Source organism: Poecilia latipinna, unplaced genomic scaffold (genome assembly GCF_001443285.1).
Source record: "Poecilia latipinna isolate Pla-1442-1.1 unplaced genomic scaffold, P_latipinna-1.0 Scaffold84, whole genome shotgun sequence".
NCBI classification, from domain to species: Eukaryota; Metazoa; Chordata; class Actinopteri; order Cyprinodontiformes; family Poeciliidae; genus Poecilia; species Poecilia latipinna.
In genome coordinates this window covers 91,606-112,239 of record NW_015112700.1, presented here as the reverse complement: position 1 = coordinate 112,239, position 20,634 = coordinate 91,606, and the positions used below count along the sequence as shown (strand labels likewise).

General features: G+C 38.0%; 1 protein-coding gene across 3 annotated transcripts; it reads left to right on the top strand.

Annotated features, from left to right (window-relative positions):
* Window positions 1-2,340: 2,340 nt before the first annotated feature.
* On the top strand, window positions 2,341-15,066 carry LOC106938798 (growth factor receptor-bound protein 7-like). Of its 3 annotated transcripts, none has more exons than XM_015020979.1 (15): window positions 2,341-2,551; window positions 4,168-4,321; window positions 4,876-4,993; window positions 7,455-7,611; window positions 7,694-7,815; window positions 8,946-9,020; window positions 10,586-10,717; window positions 10,828-10,935; window positions 11,584-11,682; window positions 11,778-11,843; window positions 11,960-12,076; window positions 12,507-12,564; window positions 12,651-12,738; window positions 13,519-13,612; window positions 13,701-15,066. In XM_015020979.1, exons 2-15 carry the CDS (start codon window positions 4,200-4,202, stop codon window positions 13,845-13,847), a joined length of 1,503 nt encoding a protein of 500 aa, XP_014876465.1. In that variant the 5' UTR covers window positions 2,341-2,551; window positions 4,168-4,199; the 3' UTR covers window positions 13,848-15,066. The 3 variants fall into 3 exon arrangements, with proteins under 3 accessions (XP_014876465.1, XP_014876455.1, XP_014876473.1); XM_015020969.1 differs by having other exon boundaries at window positions 11,778-11,870; XM_015020987.1 differs by lacking the exon at window positions 13,701-15,066 and having other exon boundaries at window positions 11,778-11,870; window positions 13,496-13,581.
* Window positions 15,067-20,634: the final 5,568 nt, after the last annotated feature.

The following is a 20,634-nucleotide window of genomic DNA, read 5'->3' as shown; positions in this document are numbered from 1 at the left end:
ACGTAGTAAGAGCATCTCTGAGGGCCTGACCTGATTTTTCTTTTTTCTTTTCTTCACCAACGGTTGACGGTTTTTCTTTGAAACCTGAAAGCATCCAGCTGTTTTAGCTTTCGAAGTCGGGATGAAGGATTGGCACCAAAAATGAAGGCTCTTTAACTGTGAACAGTCTAGACAAGAAGAAAGGAAAAATGGCTGGAATGTCTGGGTGTTTACAGGCTAATACTCCTCATTTGTGTTGCTGCATACTTAAAGATTGAGGAGTACAACACCAGTCCTCCTCCTCTTCCTCCTTTGTTGGCAGCGAGCTGGAAGGACTCGGTGGCAGACCTGTTGAGGGGAATCGGTGTGCAGTTACCTGGTGCTGAGACTCAGCAGGCGTCCTCAGTGTTGAACCATGGGGGTTAAAGCTGGCACTTCTGTCAAGAAAGATTGTAAATCTGTAAGTTCCCCTGTAAACTGTTTCTGTGGGGATTTGCTGAACACATTAATAAACATGATTTGATCCAAACTCAAAGACAACTCTGGTTTTTATTTTTTTTAAAACGGTGGTAAATGTATTTCCCTTCCACCCCACAACAGCCCTCTTTAGTTTTCCAACTAAGTGGAGAATTGCAATAAATGGATAAGTTTTACTTTATACTTTGTCAGTTACACATTGCTAAAGGAAACGCACATAATCATTAAGTCAAATTTCAAAAATTTGCTGAAGCTGTTGAATTCTAATAAATCCTCAATTTGGATCTTTCAATTCAAATTCAGGCTTTTATATATTTACACCTTAAATAGGAAAATAAATCAGTATTTTAAGTATAAAAAGGGGTTAAGTCATATTTTGGAATGAATATAAATTGGTTTATATATGCTTGAAAGTTTGCTTCATTCTCAATTTTACAACACATTTTCTGACAAGTACTTGATTTTTGTTGGCTAAGCCACTTAAATCTCATCTATAAATCAGACTTTATTTTTTTTTTCAACTCAGTCTACGAGCCAATCCAGTTTCTACATATTTGACAGTTTTACTTTGAAACATTTACTTTTTTTTTCTACAGATTTTTGAGCAATGCATAAATCTTTCAACAAGAATTTAAGAAACACAATTGTAAAGGTAAACGCCACATCAGCCTGAAAAGTTTGTCCATGCATTTATGAATTACTGACTTGCTTCTTGCTCTTGAAATTATTCACTTTTCCCAAAGCTACATTGCTTTTACTGCTTGCTGAAATAATCACATAAATCTGCACCTGTGTTGTTTACCATTTAAATTTTGATTTCAATAGTTTCTTCTTTTTTTTTCAGATTAAAATCTCAGCAATATCCTTTATAGCTAGTTTTCAACAAACCAGACATAACCAAATAAGAAAACAATATGAGTTTTAATAAACACAAAGGTTATTCAAACATACCTCAGTATATGACTGAAAAGTGCTTTGTTCTCCCACAGCAGTCTGTGAATATGTAACCTAAATAGGACCACTGGTTAAAATGTACAAAAACACTGCTTTGACTACTGAAGAAACAAGTAACTCAATTGTTTCCGTTTTGCTCCAACATCTAGGAGACAAAGGATCATCTGTGTAGAAATATAAGTTCCCTGAACGTCAGAAATTCTGATATTCTTTCCTGCTAACAGCTAACATCATGATCTTCAATAACTGGAAAATCTTAATGAGTTACAACAACATTTAATTTCCCTTTGGGATTAATGAAGTATTTTTGAATTGAATATTGATTCTGACATGACAGTGAACATAGTGTTTATTTTTAGAAATAAAATCCACAACACGTGACGGTAATAAAATATAAGAGGACGAGTCATGTAAACATCTACAACAAATTTAAAAAAAAACTCAAGCAGTCCTCACACAGAAATTAATTTCATTCTCATGAATCAGATATTGTTTATTGTCTCGTCTGTACTGATGACAGCTCTTTACGGGCCTCAGAATTTCTCGGCGATTAAATATTTAATGAGTCATTACCTTCCAAAATACTTTCATACAAGACCAGCAACATTCTTTTATCTATCTGCACAGTGAGGCAGTTGCAACAACTACCCCGGCGTTTGTGTTGGGGCAAGATTCTGGGTTCAGTACCAGTCTGGGGTCTTTCTATGATAAGTCTACATGCACGTATATATTTTTTTTAATGGAGGGAAGTGGTTGAATTAGTTGAGAGTCAAAGAAAGGCCCATATTTTCACCAGGTTACACTGTATGAAAAGAACAATAAATAGGTTTACACTATGACGAGCAGAAAAAAAACAACACAACAACTAAGAAATCAGGTGGTTTCAACGAACCAGGTGACCTCATCGACAGAAGAAGGAGCGGCCGTGGCTTGCTTTCCTCACCCACCTGTCGGGCAGGCCCCGCCCACTCCGAGGTCTTGGCGCGCCGCTGTGACAGAATCAACTTTATGCCCACGTATGGAAAAAGAAACGCCGCATTTTGAACTCTGAGAAACGGACTCGCATGGAAGAAAAACCACCAAGAGACGCCGCATTCTGTATGAGCAGGTAGGGGCTCATGTGGAACACCGCGGGTTACAGGTAAGGTCCAGTTTGTTGAGCCTCTTTGTCCTGAGTTTCGAACCGAGAGTTGGCGCAGTAATGTCACTTTAATGGGCATTTTAGCACAGCGTGAGTTTAAGCTACGTCAGGAAGATGGACGTTAACGTAATTCTGGGCAGGGGGTGGGGGTTCCCAAGCTACATGACTGGATCATAAAACCTGTTCTCAAGTGTTTATACACATGAAAAGGCTGCAAACTGAATGTTTTAGTTTAATATAAGGAATTGGTACTGCATAGCAATCTTGAATCTTTTTTTAAAGAAAACACCTTTAACGGTATAACCCTGTAAAATTGAAAAAGCAGGTAATATTTAATGGCAATTAGTCACACAGTGTCTTACTATGTGGAAATCTGGGGAGCACATATAAAAGCAACCTAATGCCATTCAATAAATTCCAAAAAACAGCCATTGGGATTATTCAGAAAATAGGGATTTGCGAGCACACAAACACATTGCTTTTAAAGTCAAATATATTGAAACTTTATGATTTGGTTGAAAACTACACCATTTATGTTTAAAGCAAGTAATAAGGAATTTTGAGAATCCAGGGAACCTTGCTCCACAAGGTAAAGTAAGTAAAATGATAGATTATTCAATGTAAAAATCATTCTTGCATGTAAATAAGATTTGTTTGTTTTTTTTCTTTCCACAATGGATTCATTAATTATGATTTTATTCATTTAGTATATTCTGTACTCATAATGTTGAAATGTTCTCAATAAATGTGTGTTTTCCTACTGTGTATTCTGGTGCAAACAAACCTTTCGGACTTGGGACATTTTAAACAGCTAAGCTCTAAACGGAGACGGAAGAGTTAAATCAACTCGGATTCAATTTTTAAGACTGAAAATTCTGAGACTTTGCATACGAGTCTTCCAGTTCATCAAAAATGTTCTGAAATGAGCTGAAGAGTGTCAGTAACAGAAGGAAAAAAAATCAAATAAAATTCTTTGACTCATTTAAGCTGAAACTTTAGAACAAGACATGATTACGTTGTGCATTTCCCCTTATAAAATTAATTATATTTTCTGGAGCAGTAAAGGCCAAGAGATAAAGTTTTACGCCGAGAACAGTGTATACATGTTTACATGCTTAGCTTGTGCACGACTTCCGGGGTTGTCTTGTGTGTTTGTGGAAAATCAGGCTCAGATTTTTCTATGACTCGCTGCCACGTGAGTCTATTTTGAGAGACGAAAATACTAACCTGAGCCGTGCTGTTGTTCCTGTTGAGCCTGAGATTTACTGTCGTTTATTGTCCTGGTTTCGCTATCAGCTACAACAAGCATGATCGATGCCAACCAGTCTCGCGACTGTCTCGGACGGATCAGCACAAAATAATTAGTGTTTTTTTTTTTTTTTGGTGTTTTTTTTTTTTTTTTCTTTCTTTCAGAGTTACATCATGGGAGAAATCCCATAATAAAAATACATGGACAGATTTTTGATAATGTGTAGATTAAGGTGTTGTTGTCAGAGTATTCTTGTTAGTGTTCTAAAAGCAAGAATAACAAGCTCTTCAAGGTAATAGGAGCATTTCATGCTTCCTCCGTTGCATGTGGATCTCCATTGGATCTAACACTCTGATTTCCCCCTCAGATTCCTCCAGGAAATCTTTTGAGGTCTCCACGATGAAGGATTCATCAGACGAGGAGGAGGTGTCGCTGGGCTGCTCCACTTTAACCCTGAGTCCTCTCGTACCTGAGTCACCTCCTCTCCACCGCTCCCAGCCCATCTCAATTAACACAAACAGGTACGACCGGCAGCCACAGACGCTCAGAAGCAGCACATACAACAGAGTAGCTGTGAGTCACTGGGCTTCTGGAGGAAATCCTGGTGCTCACTTAACTGTAGGTCAGCTGACGGTTAAACAAGAGATTATGACATGCGGAGGTGTTTGTTAGTTTTAAAGATGACAAGTTGAGACTGAGCTGTTGAACTTTTCAAAAAAAAAAATTATTTATTTTTTTTTTTTTTGGAGAAGAGGATGTGCACATTACTGAAAATCAGGGAAATGGAAATCAGACATTGCTTTTAAATTCAACAGAATTAACAAAACGTAAACAAGCGAAACGGGACATAAACGATAGCACCTGGATCTAAATGTCATTCGTTTCATTTTTGCTCTCGCACCATTTCTGTAGCTGTCAGTGTGAGTTCAGCATCTTAATATCACTTTTATCAGTTTCAAAAAAAAATTTCAGTGACCACTGCAAGTTTTTCAGTCATTAACCAATTTTTTCCACATGTGTAATTTACGAACAGATGTTTCCCTTTTTATTAATTTTGTCATTCTATTTCTTTTAGGAAGAAAGGAAGTGAAATTTTGTCTTCCTCTGACTCCCCCATTCCAAACCCCTTTCCAGATCTGTGCAATCTTTCATTGCTCAGCAGCTCGCTTCCTTCAGAATCAAGTGACAAATTTGTGAGTATTTTTAGGTCACAAATCATATGAAATTGTTCTCTGATGACCCCTAATTTTGCCTTTCTCCAGCAACCAATGAAAATGCATAAAATTCTGGCGGGGGATAAAACGTAGTCGCAACCCACAAAACGCCTGGGTCCTATTTCTACTCTCAGCCAGCAGGGGGCACCAACTCTAACAATGACATCATATGCGTAAAAGCAACAGAAAACGGCTCACATGGCTTAAAACACCAACACGCTCTGAGACATAAGATGACATAAATCCTTATATCTACTAAAGCATTTGTTTTTGCAAAAACAAATGCTCCTTGCATTAATTAGAAATAGTGACATTTCCTAATCCGCTTTCTAAATCCTATCAATCCCATTATTACAGCTCAGGCCAGCGAGTGCCTCAAGTAAATGTGTCCTCTTCACGTGCAACGACTTTCTGTTCTAAACAGAAAGTTGTTGGCTGCCGTGATCGACAAGGAAGGCTATCTTTTCACGCAATCTGTGTCACATCTTGACACTCTGCCAGAATCAGCTTGTCTGTAATATTTATGCACGTCAGTGTGCAACAGTTGCCAAGGCTGAGTTGTTTTTATCTGTTTGTTGTTTTAAATAAACAGACTGATGCACAGATTGGGTCGTTTTAGGATCTTGTTCTTCAGTTCAATTAAAAAAAAAAAAACCTTATTGATCCGAAAGGGAAAATAAATGTTGTTATAACGCATATTAATTCAAATTATTTCATTTAATTCAACCTTCTTTATAGTATTGGGCCTTGTTGGTATGATTTAGTGAAAAAGACTGGAAATTATGCTGTTATTGATGTCACTATATCTAAGACATGCTTATGCTACATATGAGTGAATACTGGATTAGTTTGAGTATAGCTGTGATATTAACTTAGTTTATCAAGAATCTCGATAGGTTTCCTGCTTCTTTTTTTTTTTTTTTAATTCAGTCCTATGTAATATGTAAATTTGCAAACGTATCACTGTGTGTATAAAGAATCTATGCACTTATTTGATGGTATTCCTGAGATGTTTTACTCCCCAAATGTGGCTTTTATTCTTTTAAACTAAGTTCATACATATGGTTTATCAGTTTCTAATCGTCTCCAGCCTTCTTTTTGTTGAGCCGCTCAGAAAGAAAGGCTGCTTGAAGATAACTCAATAGGCAGAGATGACCAAAAAAAGACAGAGGAAGTGAATCACATTAACCCTCTGAACCTCCTCTGTCAATTTGAGATTTTGTGCAGAAGTCTCACAACAGAGCCTTCAGGACCTTTAAAACCACGGCGCACGCAGATATTTCTCCCACTGCACTTCTTGTCATTGCCCTGCAGCGGTTTCCATAACTGTAACTGAAGCTGGGGTTGACGTTTGATCCTTAGAACGGGATCAAACTGTCTTAAGGATCAGAGAGACATAGTCTGGGGGGTTTTTAACATTCAGTCAGTGTTTATGTGTGTTGTTGCTGTATTAACAACCACATTGTGTGCGGTAATTCTTGAATCTGTGGCCTAATGTCCCTTTGTTGGAAGCGGAATTTGTTTTTGAGGAAGTGAAGTGAGTCAGAGTGCAGTGAAATATTTCCATAGAAAGCGTTGTTGTTCTCCCATAATCCTCTCGAGTTGATATGCAGTAATTATTTCTGCCTGACTGACTCCAGCGCTCACTCAGCCAGCCTGTTTTCATTTGTTGACGTGTTCCTGGTCAGGCAGGTTGTCTTCATTTTGCTTGGAAACCTGTTGCCGGATGCAGTCAGTGTCTCGCCTGCTCAAAGAATAATCCAGCCGGTTTGATAACCCGCGCACAGTTGATCTCTTGTCTACGTGAACAGCTGCTTCTCGGTCCAGACGGATGCAGTGAAGGTTTTAGCATTTTAACCTCGGGAAGAGGGAGATGTTTTCTGCCATAAAGTTTTAAGGCCAGGTCACTCTGAAATTAGAAACCAATTAAAACTTCTCTTTGAGCTTTGAAGCTTATTGGACACAAAGTTTTTGACCTTTGTGTGAACTTGGAAGGTTCTTTGCGTCACAATTTGGGTTTTAATCTGAGGTTTTGGGAATCGTTTGACCCGGTATCAATCAGTGTGTAATCCAGAAGAAAAGCAAAGGAGTTACAGACAAGATAATCACTCGGAAACTGGACCACTGGAGTTTTAGGCTTTCAGGTGCTTATATATTTGAGCATTTTCATGGCTGTTGTTAACCATGTAGGGTCTGTCTTCTCTTTTTTTTTAATCTCAGGTACAGTTATTTATTTCTTTTGCACTTAAAGACTATAACTACTCTTAGGGAAAATTGAGTTATATTTTTGAGCTAATTTTCTCTCCATTTGAGGGGAAAAACTTACTTCTATCCTAACAAGAAAGCAGAAATCCTTAAATTAATGAGAATCTCTGGTTTGTTTAAAGTGGGCCACAGTGTCTCCTTTTAATTGGAGGGATTGTTGTGCATTTCCCCTCAGGTGATTAAAGTCTACGGAGATGAGAGCGCCTATAAGACCATACTGATTGGTCGCCAAGCAACAGCCAGAGAAGTGTGCCAGCTGTTGGTCCAGTCAGCTCACTGCAGCGATGAGGACAACTGGGCACTTCTCGAGATCTATCCTACTCTGGGCCTCGGTAAATCTAAGATGGTTCACTACACAATCGCCGCTGAGTAACAAGACTGGTTTGGTTTACATCTTCATCCCGATGTCTTCAGAGAGATGTCTGGAGGACCACGAGGTTGTGCTGGAGGTTCAGGCCACCTGGTCTGTGAAGGTTGAGGCGAGATTCATGTTCTCCAAAAACTATGACAAGTATGAGTTCTTCCATATACAGTGGGTATGTAAAGCCTTCATTCACGAGTGGCAGATTAAGTTCTGTGTTAACAGACTGAGTGAAGGCCTCAGACAGTTCCTCATGTTGTTCGCAGACTGGCATCTGTGCACTTGCATCATTTAAAACTGTTGACTTTGATTGAATGGGCTTCCCATCAGTCTTTATGGTGACCCAAAACCGCCTTTGTGCCTCCAGATGATACAAAGCCTTTAATGTGGTGTGGTTTGAAACATGTGCAAAGCTCTAAAATATATATATTTTTTATTCTTATAGAAAAATATCTTACAGAAAATTTTAGGAAAATTTTTACACATTTTCACAGTGAGTGTTAAAAGGTTTGGAGCCTTTAAAGTGACATGCGTAAAAAAGAAAAAAAAAAAAAACAGATTTCTTGTGCACACCAGATGCTTTCTTGAGAAATTAGACATAGTATATGAGTTATTTTGACGTTCTCAGATATATTTTGTGCCTTCGGGAAAATAAATCAGGAATTTCTGCACACATTGTCCCTCCAGTTTTTCGCAATTCAGCAGAGCTGGAAATTGACACATGTATAATTGTGAGTTTATTGCAAATTGTCCACAACACGTATTCTATTGGATTTAAGTGACTAATTCTCACTTGTGGGTGGCAGTATTTCTTACTTCTAATACACTGCTACCTCAGCCTTAGTTGATGTCAAGTTATAGTTCAAGATAGATAAGGACAGTAACAAAAATCAAGCTATTAAAAAAAATCAACATTTTTTGCAAATAATTCTAAAGTGGCACCAGAAGATTAGTGATTTTGATTGCAGAAACAATCACAAAACAATTGTGAAATCCTGGAGGAACTGTGGACAGTGGCCTGAGGTTGTGAGAGTTGCTTGGTTGACTACTAAGAGCATTTGGTACGCACAAGATTCTATCTGATACGCAGCCGCTCTGTTTGTTTTCACCCCAAGCACTGAATATGCCTATTAAGGATTTATCTGAACCACTTGCAATAATTCTGAAATAATGAATATTGATGTTTTTTCAGCAAAAAAGGTTGAAAATCTCCAGTCCTAATAATAATGCTTTTTGTTTTTTTAAACACAGTTTCGTAAATCTGTAAGATAAATTTACTTGGAGTTCTTGTGATTCATCTTGCAGCGCTTCTTTGCAAATGCAATGATCTCGGACAGCGAGGATGCCATGAAGAAGATGACATCGACAGTGTTCATTCGGGTAAAACAAGAACAATTTTGTGTGCTAGACTTTTATATATATATATATATATATATATATATATATATATATATATATATATATATATATATATATATATATATTGTGTAATATAAAAAATGTAAGATATGAAACAGCAAAATCTTTTCTAACAGGATAGTTTAACAAGAACATCTATTATTTATTTTGTAAAAGTGGTTGAATGTTTCAAGAAAATTTGCTGAAACAGTTTTAGAATCAATACTGAGCTAGCAAAAAGTTTTGAAGAAATATCATAAAAGCCTACTGAAAAGCAAAAGCTGCAGTCTAACCAGCTGAAAGTATGTTAAAGGATTCTGTTTGACAGACCACTGACACAAACGTCAACAGATGGCGATATAAAATATTTTAAAACCAGAAAAGTTAAGAATTTTGAAAGTATGAAATCTATATGAATTACAGTTGACCTTTAAATTGATTTACTAAGCGAAAATAAAGTTTAGAGATACTCTTCTGGAAACAGTACTGGTTTGATTTAACTCCCACTGAAATGGGAAGACATTTATGCGGATGATTATGGTAATCAGGTTGTTGACAAAAATAAACAGATGAAGAGTTGGTAATTCTATATGAGCTTCATAGATGCACCACAAAGAAACTCCTTCCTTGAAAACATATTTTGCATTAGGACTATAATGCACTTTGATGCTGAAAATGCTTTATTTTACTTATAAACATCTGCAGCAGCATTGTTTTTTCTCAGTGCCCAAGGCAAATGACGGAGGGGATGTTTGCTTGGAGTCCCCTTGTAACTTAACTTGGCTTCCATCCGGCACATGCGTAGCGTTTGTTTGAAGTGACTTAACACCAAGCAAGTTTTGGATTTAGTGACATGAAAAACAAAGGCTTTGGAATAGCATTTTAAAAGTTGCATTACTGTTGTGCAGTGAAAATCATTAGAGGGATTGTGGTGACATTTACCATGCAAATTGCAGAAACAATGTCAGTCAAAATCAAAACAACTGTGGTTGTTGAATCTGCTCCATCTGAATGCCAACATAATTTTAATTTATGGGGTGATTACAGCCAGATTGAGCTAAAGAATGATCCCTTTAAGGCCCTTTAGGCTTTCAAGCTCAGTTTTTGTGACAACCTATGTCTCTTATAATACCCTTAACTCTTATGGGCCATTGAAATCTATTTGAAATCAAATTTTCCTGGAGACTTTGCTATTATTTTGCTCTCCTGTCTTTTAAGGCTTTGATGCCCAATCTTAGTGCTACCAACACAAAATAGCTGCATTCTTCTGCATTGTTTTCTTCCAAAATAAAAAAAAAAGAATAATAAATGTAACTAACAAGAGCAAAGGAAGTCACTGTCAGGAGCACAATCAGAAAATCAATGTTAAATTGCTGATAGTAATGTGATTGAATAAAACAAAGACCTGAGAAATATATAACTCGTGTTTGTTAACGTGTCCAAATAAATGTGCAGAATCACAAGCAAAACATTTTTGGTATAATGTCTAATGGCACCACAGGGATCACTTTGTTTGAGACAGAACTTGAATTCTGTTGCCTCAACAGGAGCTGACCTCGAATGGGAAATCTCCTCAGATCAAGGGCTTTTTCAACTTAAAGGGATACTTTAAGACGTCTTGGAAGAAGATGTTCTTCACCCTCCGACGGTCTGGCCTTTACATATCCACCAAGAAAACGGTTAGGGAAACTTCTCATGTTATCTCCAGAACTGGATTTGTTGCTGAGATTGTAAATAGTCACAGAATGCTTCTTTAACTTTCATTCTCCAATCTGTGTTTGGGATTTAGGATAATGAGCATCTAAAAGAATTCGCCAATCTAAGTGTTTCAAACGTGTACAAAGTGGTCGACGGCAAACGATACGGAGCTCCTACTGAATTCAACTTCTGCATCAAGGTAGAACTGATTGTACTTTGTTTATTTTTGCCATTTAAACTAAGAATTCAATTGTGATCTTTTAGAGTAATGACTTGACCGTTACAAATAAGTGCTGTTTGTCGTGCAATCCCTCCTCTGGCTAAGACCTTTGTATTTAAACCTTTGATCTTTTGTTACTGTAGACAAACGACTGCATCATCACCATAAGTCTAACAAATTACGTCATGTGTGAATAGTGAATAAAGGTGCAAACTGAAAAGCAGTGGGCCTAATGTAGACTGTTGAGGTGCACCAACATCAATGCCTGTTCTGGCGATTGTTTTCAACTGTGCAAACAAATTGTTTGGCATTATTAATATATCCTACTAATAGTTTGTTTGCTACACAGAGTGATTTTAAAAACTCACAGCTCAATGTATAAATCTATTTTTAGTTTTTAAATGTTGTTTCTTAGTAGAGAAATTACTGGTGGAGCTGGAAAATCATAGAAAACTACATCAAAACATGCGAAGCTATTGATAGTGAATTGTCAAACTCATATTTCCTTCCTTGCAAAGGTGCAGCTTAATCAGTAAAAACAAAAAAAGTAACATAATATTCATACCCATGATGAATATTTGTAAACCTCAGATGCCAGATGTATGTTTTGTTTCTGTGTTTGCTCAGCCTACCAAGAGTCAAGGCCAAGTTAAGGATTTAAAGATCATGTGTGCCGAGACTGAAGAGATGCGAAAAATGTGGATTTGTGCTTTCAGATTGTTCAAGGTACATGTTCATCACATTTAAACATTTTTAATATTATTTTACCAAATTACAGACAGGAATACTGCATAACATTATGTGTGTTTTTGTGTTTTCAGTGTGGGAGGCAGATTAAGCTAAACTATAATGCGATATCAGAGTCCAAGTTGGCTCCACGAACCCCGGTAAGCCCAAAGCTCACGGAGAGCAAAGTCAGTCTATCTCACAAGATGGAACATTGTGATTGACCCCGTCATTTCTGCACGCGGCGTACGCGAACTGTACATGTGCTGTTTTGCAGTCAAAGTCAGAGAATAGCCTGGTGGCGATGGACTTCACAGGTAAAGCTGGAGGACGTGTGATTGCAAACCCGACAGAGGCTCAGAACGCAGAGCAGGAGGAAGCACAGGCCTGGAGGGTGAGGCTGCAGCTTTGCAACGTTTGAAGACATTTCAAACATTTCAAGCTGTTTCCAGCACAGTCAGTCTCTACTTCTTGGGTTTTACGTTAAACACATGCATCATGCAATCAAGTTGACAAAAACCTTTGCTTTTATAGAGGTTCTGATACAATTTTTTTGTGGAACATGTGTCTTTTTGTTTTTGTTAATCCGAGGTTAGATTTCATGGATTTTGATGCTGATAAAGATCAGTTGCTTCTTCTCTTATTCTAATCCATAAAGCTGAAGAATCTTTTTCAGTCTCTTTATTTGAAATGTTCTTTACAGATAAAGTTTAGTTTGTTTTTTTTTGTAAAGAAGCCACAACGCATCAACTTAAATTACCAATGTAGAGAGGAGAAATGATGTGACATTTACTGACCTTTGTCTGATGCTTCTTTTCTGACAGAAGAGAGAGACCTTAAGGTTCTGCCAGCCCAACACAAACTCTGAGCCTCAGGATTTCTGTAAGTCCACATGAGATTAAAGAGAAAGAGGGTTAAAATCCACAAGTAACTGAATAATGTACCAATGTGTTTTTCTTTGCTCATAGCCGTTCACGAGACCCACCCGTGGTTTTATGGTGGTCTGTCCAGAAATGAAGCAGAGAAGCTGATAGAGAAGCAGGGGCTGGTAGATGGGTGAGAACCACCAGAGTGAATGACATTTTTTATTTCTGGTTTTCAATTAGAAATGATGCTTAAAATCTTGCTGGTACAACTGCAATGTTTTTTTTTTTTGTTTATCATTATAGATTCGGCTGCCTGTATGTTTTTCTTCGGACTTTTAGTTGCTGGTTGAATTCAAGTCCTGGCTCGTGAATAAAAATTTTAAAAAAATTATATCGTTTTCAAAACCCTTTACAGATAAAATTTGAAAGTGTGGTGTGCATCTGAATTCAGTCCACCCTTTAACTAACAACCTCAAGTAAAACAAAGGGCAAATATCCTTTGTTGTTTCAGGAATAAAGTTTTGAAGAGCCAGGACTGGGTATAAAATAATGTCCAGTTTTAGACCTCTGACATAACACCGGTATATTAAGTGTGTTGCAGCTGCAGACCTACAAAGCCATGGCCAGCCACATAAACTGACAGGCTGGGTCAAGGAGAGTATTAATCGGAGAAGCAGCTAAAAGTTCCTAATGCAAATTCACATTCAAAATTGTGCCTCGTACACATTTTCGACAGTGCAGTTGTGCACCATGCATTACGTTGTGTTGGACTATTCCAGAAAGCCCCAATGGTATTCATAACCTGCGTATGTCCGGAAAAACCTACACCTAATTTGAATTTTGTACAATTATCTTTTGCCCATGTAATTGATGTTTATATAATGTATGCTATAAGTCAAAAACCTGAGGATTTTATATTTTGACCTAACGGTTTTATCTCATTGGAGGTAACACGCGTCTTGATCTCCAGGATGTTCCTGATGCGTAGAAGCCAGCAGCATGAAAACTGCTTTGTGCTGTCGTTGTGTCATGAGCTGAAGGTCAAACACTTTATCGTGATCCCGGTGAGTTCCCCGTGCTCTTTCTGACAGGGGGGGGGGTCTTTTAATCTCCCAAAAATGCCACTGACTTAATTCGGCCGCATCTCTACAGGTTTTGGAGGACGGAAAAAAGTACCTCACTTTAGACGACGGCAAGACTCGGTTCATCGACCTCCTGCAGCTGGTGGAGTTTCACCAAATCAACAAGGGCGCCCTGCCTGTGTGCCTCACACGCCCTTGCATCTGTGTGCCGCTGTGAAGTCCCTCTGCTCTCTGGACCGCTTCATCTCACAATGATATCCATCAAGGAAACAGATCATCCCTCTGAGATGAAGCTGTCAGAGCTGTGGGCATGAGTATGAACCAGAGATGAAGCATTTCATCCGCTCCTCCCCACTTTGAGTTTTTTTTTTTTATTATTGTTCCCACAACATGGGTCTGCACAGACACTGGCTGGTTTTTATTTTAATTAATGAGCAGCCGTCCCCACAGAGACATCTTAATTAGCTGTGTTGGACAGGCTTTCAGCGCTATGAGGGGAGGGTTTGGAGAAGATGGAGTGTGAACTTTACTTTCATTCAGTGCCACACTGTTGCTGTGATAAAGAGCTGAGCAGCTTTACATGACTAGGAGCTTCAGACGCCCCTGAATGCATCTCCATCAGAGAACTGTGGACGACAGAGGGCGCTCCGAGTACAAGTGGGTTTCCTTGGTTGTGCAGATCAAAAAGGAAGAAACTAATGTTGCAGTCGTGTAGCATATAAGCTCCAGTGATGGATTTTTTAATTGCACTTTAGGGCTTTAACAGGATCTAAATTAATTCAATAAAAAACAATTTGAGAGCTGCACTGATTTATGCTGTTATGGGACCTGCAATTTTAATTGCATATCCCAAAGCTTAGGATTCCAATAAAGTTGAGGATTTCTCATTGCTAACGCCACAGAAAGACCATTAAATTACCTCAGGTAAAGACACTCAGGGAAGACTTTTAAAAATATATATATAAATACATGTCTGTAGCTCTTAAAAATATATATTCATTTTCTGCAAAGGTATTCTGAAAAACCATCTTTATACAGTGTTGGCATTTCTACAGAAATGTGCTAAAGTGTGTGTGTTTTAAATAAGTGCCTTTAGGATTAATATAATATTCATGATAAACTGTAATTTTCCAGGATAACCATGTATGTGCCAGTAAAATAAAGAAAATACTTTCATGTGATTGATTTAATTTTTCAGTCCGTTTTAGTTTTGGAGTTACAGCTATCCAAGTCTAATTTTTTTTCTGCCCTTTTTTATTTATTTATTTATCTTTTCTTTTGCTAATGTAAAAGCCCACTTCTTCATATTACAAACCGTAAACTTTCTAAAATAATGGCCCAAGGCATTTTTATTTCCCCAAAAGCAATTTTGGCAACAACAAAAAAAAAAAAAGAAAAATCACTTTTGAGTCAGAATAAAGAAACTATGCTTATTTAAAAAGCTTGTATTGGTATTTTCTGTGCAGTTTGCTCCGGTGTCTTTATTGCATAAAACGCATTGGTGGTGTGGGACGCCTGTCGGAGAAATACGCCTTATGCAATTAAAATTTTAGGGGTCCCTGTACACTTGATTAAGACCACGCCGCAATATCCACTGGCAATTTGAGCTATAAATCAATCGTTGTGGTATAAATGAGAATGTAATGAAAGCTTTTATTGCTCCAAACTGGCCTGCCTTTAAAAGGAAACCAGTCTGAAGCTGTTGCTGGAGCGCCATGAAAGGCTGCCCTCTGGGTTCTTGTGCTCAGATCAAACATCCTCTGTTGGATGCTGATTTATTTATTTTTTTCTTCTTCTCTGACCTGCTATATCTGTCCATGCGCGCGTGGTTAAATACCAGCGTGCTCTGAGCGACCCTTCCCTCTAGCCCTCTGTGAATTCGTCGCTATGGCAACAAATTTTCCTCCATCGGCCTCGATGGGCAGGTAAATTAGAGGGTAAACGAGACAGAGGGGAGACAGGTCAGAAAGGTTTCAAAGGAAGCTCTGTCAGTGCGCTGCTACACAATTAGTGACGCATAATGACTGATTTAATTTGTGCAAAAGAGCTCTTTGAATATGACCTTCATCTGCTGAAATGGATATAAATTCAACAAAAGGAGATAAATGCATAATTTTATAATCCTCGAGTGTCTTCTCAGAAGGTGAAGTCCAGTTTTGATTATATTTCAAGAGTCAACTACTGACAGAATTGTTGTAAGAAATCCCCATAGTAGACTTTAAAGAATGGGGTTTGGAGTGTGTTTCTAAATGACATAACTTCAGGTCCAGGTTAAAACGTTTAGTCAAACGCATTATGAAAAACATACCGATGTAAAAATATGGGGAGGTTGATGCAAAAATCGATTTTGACTTTAGCATTTTAATTATATACATTCAAAGTCTGTCATTCCGTCTGTTTGGTTCAGACGCCTTCACATATCCAAGTGGCAGGCAGACATACTCAGGAGCTAATTCAGGATCTTGAACATGCAGGATGGGCTGCGCAGTGGTGAAGTTGATAGAGTTGTTGCCTTGCAGCAAGAAGGTTCTGGGTTTGATCCCCAGCCTGAGGTCTTTCTGCATGGAGTTTGCGTGTTCTCCTTGTGCATGTATGGGTTCTCTCTGGGTACTCTGGCTTCCTCCCACAGTCCAACAACATGACTGTCAGTTTAATTGGCCTCTCCAAATTCTCCCTAGGTATGAGTGTGTGTGTTGAAGGAGTTTGAGTTTAGCATTGAGAAGTTCTTCTAAAACATTGTTTTTTTCATCCTGAAAACAGGAGATCAGCTCCAACCAGAAGTGAATTCTCGGATTGGGACCTTATGAGCAATTATACAAGTAGTCCAATCTAGTACAAGATATAGAGCCTGTACGTTCACATTAAAAGCAGGAGTTGAGTTATTCAGTGACTGAATGAGGATGCTTCCTTCCTTGGTGCCAACTTTTGGAGCTTTTCCAGAGGTCTTCTGCTTGTCAATCAAGCAAACCACCTGTACTACACAGGTGGTTGTATGCGAGAAGAAGCAGCGCCTCCTAGAGACGCAATAAGTAATGGTGGCAGAATTAGGTGTTTGTCTTGAAATATAAGAAATGGGGACTTTTTTTTTTCGTTGCTACCATGCAGATATTTTGTGTTTGGGTTATACAGAATACGAATAACAACAAAACAAAACAAATTAGGTTAATTTTCTTCATTTTTGTTTAGTCATCTCTGGTTTCTCCTGAAAAATTCCAACTGACAAGAGTGAACCATATGTTACCCGCCCAGCGCAGGATCACCCAGTAACTCAAAGTAAGCATCCACATTTTAGCAGCGCCATTAACTACAGGTGTGTTGATTTTTTTTTTTATAACTCTTGATTCTAGCGGCCTGTATGTATGTTTGTCAAAGGTGACTCCTGAAATTATTTTCTGAGTTGCAGAAAATATTTATTATACAACATGTGGCGTTATCCTGTCGTTTAGTGGAGGACGAGCAGAGCAAGGGAAAAGATGGAGCATTAAAAATCGATCCAAAGGTCAATGGTAAGTTCGCCCGCTTTCTACATTGAATCTATTTTAACATTAATTTTAGCTTCATTACTTCAAATCTAAGTGTATGCATCTATTACTAGAAACTTTTTCCTGTTAACCTTTTAACCTGTTTATGAAGAAAGGTGTGAAACTACCATTTTTTTATGCTGTGCTTAAAATATCTGAGTAGTCGTACCTCAACACTTCAGTCTCCTGCTTTTGAATACATTTTCTTCCTTTGAGGTCATTTATCTCTTTATTCCTCCTTCAGGCTCTGTGGTTTTCTTAGAGCGTGAAAAGACGCTTTAAAAAAAGTTAAGGTGAAGTGGAGCTTCAGAAGTGTCTCTTTTATAAAAAAAAGTATAGACACATTAACTTTAAACCAGCCGTGCAAAGGGAAGAGCACCGGTTATTTACTGGGAAACTGCTGAGAGCTCCCCTGACCTCGGCAATGGACTGCAAGTCATAAACTGGACATACACGCAAGGATCCATGCTGCTCGCTGGTCAAAAAGCTCCAAGTTGAACAGTGCTTCTTTGGGGCTCTGCTGCTTTTCTTTGTCACTGCTGCTGGGCTCGTTTTTATTTGGTCAGCAAAAACTACACCTTTGTATAAAGATGTTCAAACATTTATTTAATAGTTCAGCAATTTAAGTTAAACGGATGGTGTTGCACTTCTGAAGAGCAAAATGGTACCATAACACATGCCAGAAGATTTTGTCATTGATGGAGATAAGAGGTTGAAGTCTTTATAGGTTTCTTTTTGTATGTTTTTGTATTTACCAGAATAACTGTGTGTGTGTGTGTGTGTGTGTGTGTGTGTGTCTTTGCAGTTTTTTCCGTTTCTTATGTGATGGAGCTGTCTGCTGCTGGAGGAGCCTTCAGACCATTCGTGGGTTTGTGCTCACAGCGGTAATGGAGCCATAATGCGACTCTCTCTGTAAGTTAGTCCAACTCTGTTTAGTAAGAGACAGTGTTCTTCGTGCTTGAGATGTCTCTCTTCTAACATTCGTATTCAAATGAATGAATTACAGAGGACTGGTAACAATGATTTGAATTTGGCGTGTTGAACCGGGGCAAGATCCAAAACATTCAGGAAATCAGCCCCTTTATACATTGGCTTTGTTGATGAGTTGAAATCCTGCTGTAAAAATTACTTGAAAATCTAAATTATTCATTAAATGTTTGTGATCAGGTGAAACTACAATCCTATGTGCCCTAAACTCAGTTCTCCTTAAGAAATGCTGAACATGACCCAAAGAACACTTTAAGGTCATGTATTGCCCAAGCTAGTCTCCTGACATCGGCCCTACTAAAGGTCTGTGGAAGATTCAGAATTTATCTGTTTTCCGACAACAAAAACAAGACATCTGCATTTTCATATCTGTCACAGTTTGTATCAAGTGTCCTGAATATTAAATATTGGGTTTGTCTTTTAATTATAGATGAAATCACCCATTTTGAATGAGGACTTTTCACTTGCTAATCCAGTTATCCATGCAGAATATTCCAATTAAATTGCCTTCATACGAGCTGTTGCTGCTGGAGCATATTATTGTTCCAAGGTTGAATTATCTGTTGTTTTAACAGGAGGATTTGAGCTCTCATATTAGAAATAATTATTGAAAAGAGGATTATTCCAGGTGCTCACTCGTCTTTTGCCCTGGCTGACTCAGTAAGTGCAGATCCCCGTCACCAAACGTTCGACCAGGTGCACAGATTTATTTCCATGATGGTCTGTGGCAGTTCTTTGTCGTCAAACATTTACGGCTGCTAATGTTGTTTGGAAAATGAATTGGAACGTAAACGCTTGCAGACTCATTTAAAGGCAAAGCCAGTCGTTTTTTTTGAATTTCAAAATGGCAGTGTTGCTGTTTTATTTTGTGTGTGGGGAAAAATCAGCGATAAAAACAGAGGCATGTTGTAAAAATGACCACAGCAGCACTAAAAATATTTACTCGTATGTAGCAGGTTTATAATGCTTCCAAAAACATCTCGGTTGTTGGGCATTTTCAGAAGATTTGGGATGTGATGCTGATCCAGTGTATTTCATAGAAACCCAGGCGTCTACAAGACCATGGACCTGTTTAAAATAAACCTTGTGAGATCAGGCCCGCATTATGATTGACTGCATAAATACAAATCTGTTTTTTTTTTTCTTTTTTCTTTTTCATAGGCGTTTGCTTTGGATGGCTTTGTCTTTCCTTTGTTACATGTTGAAGTGTCTTCTGGCGCATTAAACCTGTAGCCTCTCAATACTTTTAGTGTGTGAATGTGTAAACTATCTATCTTACATCTACACTATCTGTAGTGTAGATGTATCTCGACAACAAAATATTCCGTATGGGTCCTCTGGCTCGGCATGCGCTTGAACTGAATGAATGCAGTTAGGTGTGCTTTGAGCCGGCACACATGCAGAATACTTAGGATGTGACTAAAGTGTTGACCTACATAATGCTCTCTGTCAGGTTTAAAAAAGTAGACTGCTTGAAAAGCAAAGGAAAAAATAGTGTTTGAAGACAAAATACTATCAATAAGGCTTGTTTCCCAGCCTAGTGTACAAGTACAGATTGTAATGGTTACCACGATTAAGTTTCTGATGGTTATTATCACAGTTTTGAAAAACAAGCCTCGTTGAAATTTCAATTTATTACCATATAAATACCTCCCGATTCTTTTTTTTTGGCCCTCAAAAGGAGCATCCCAAATGCCTCACCACAAGCAGTAGGCGGTTGGTGATGTGGGTGTTTTTTAACCATCAAAGAGCACAAAGCCCCGTGTTATTTTGGACTTCACAAAGCCACAAGAAAGGCATTTTCATTATTAACATATTTAATTTTTGTCTTCAAGAGGAACAAAAATGATACAAATGGTCATTAGTCAGCGCTAGTTGTCTTGCAGCTACAGGGACCTTCACCATGATCTGATTTATCTGTTTAACTTGGCTCCAATTTGCCAGATTTTTAGCTTTGTAGCTTCATGTTGTGTAGTTACGAACAGCAACATTTCTGCAGAGTGACATTTCCTGCAGACGTATTAATATAAGTATTTAAACTTGTATCTACAATACGGTTAAGTGAACCAAATGCACATTTTCCTCCCTTAAACACTGGGTGCATTGTGTCTTCAGGGTGGAGACGCTATTTAATAAGTGTCGGATGACAAAGATCTTTTAAGTACTGTTTGAAAAAAAAAAAAAAGAAACATTAGAAATGATCTTAATGCTGGGTGCATTACATGTAATGTGCCTACTGTACTGTAATTAGCCTGGAACATATTGTTTTGGTCTGTCATGTTTTTCTAAGTTCAAAGTTGGTGTTATTTATGGAAATAATTTCACTAAGACACGGGGTCACTTTCTTGACCAAAATGCATAAAACAGACGTTGTAGAAGAGCTTCTGTATGTTTTGACTCTGTAGTTGCAGTGAATAATGTTATTAAAGCTAGTTATAAAAAATAAAAATAATGGTAACAATAATGGTGACTTTTAAGGTGAATGAAAACTAATTG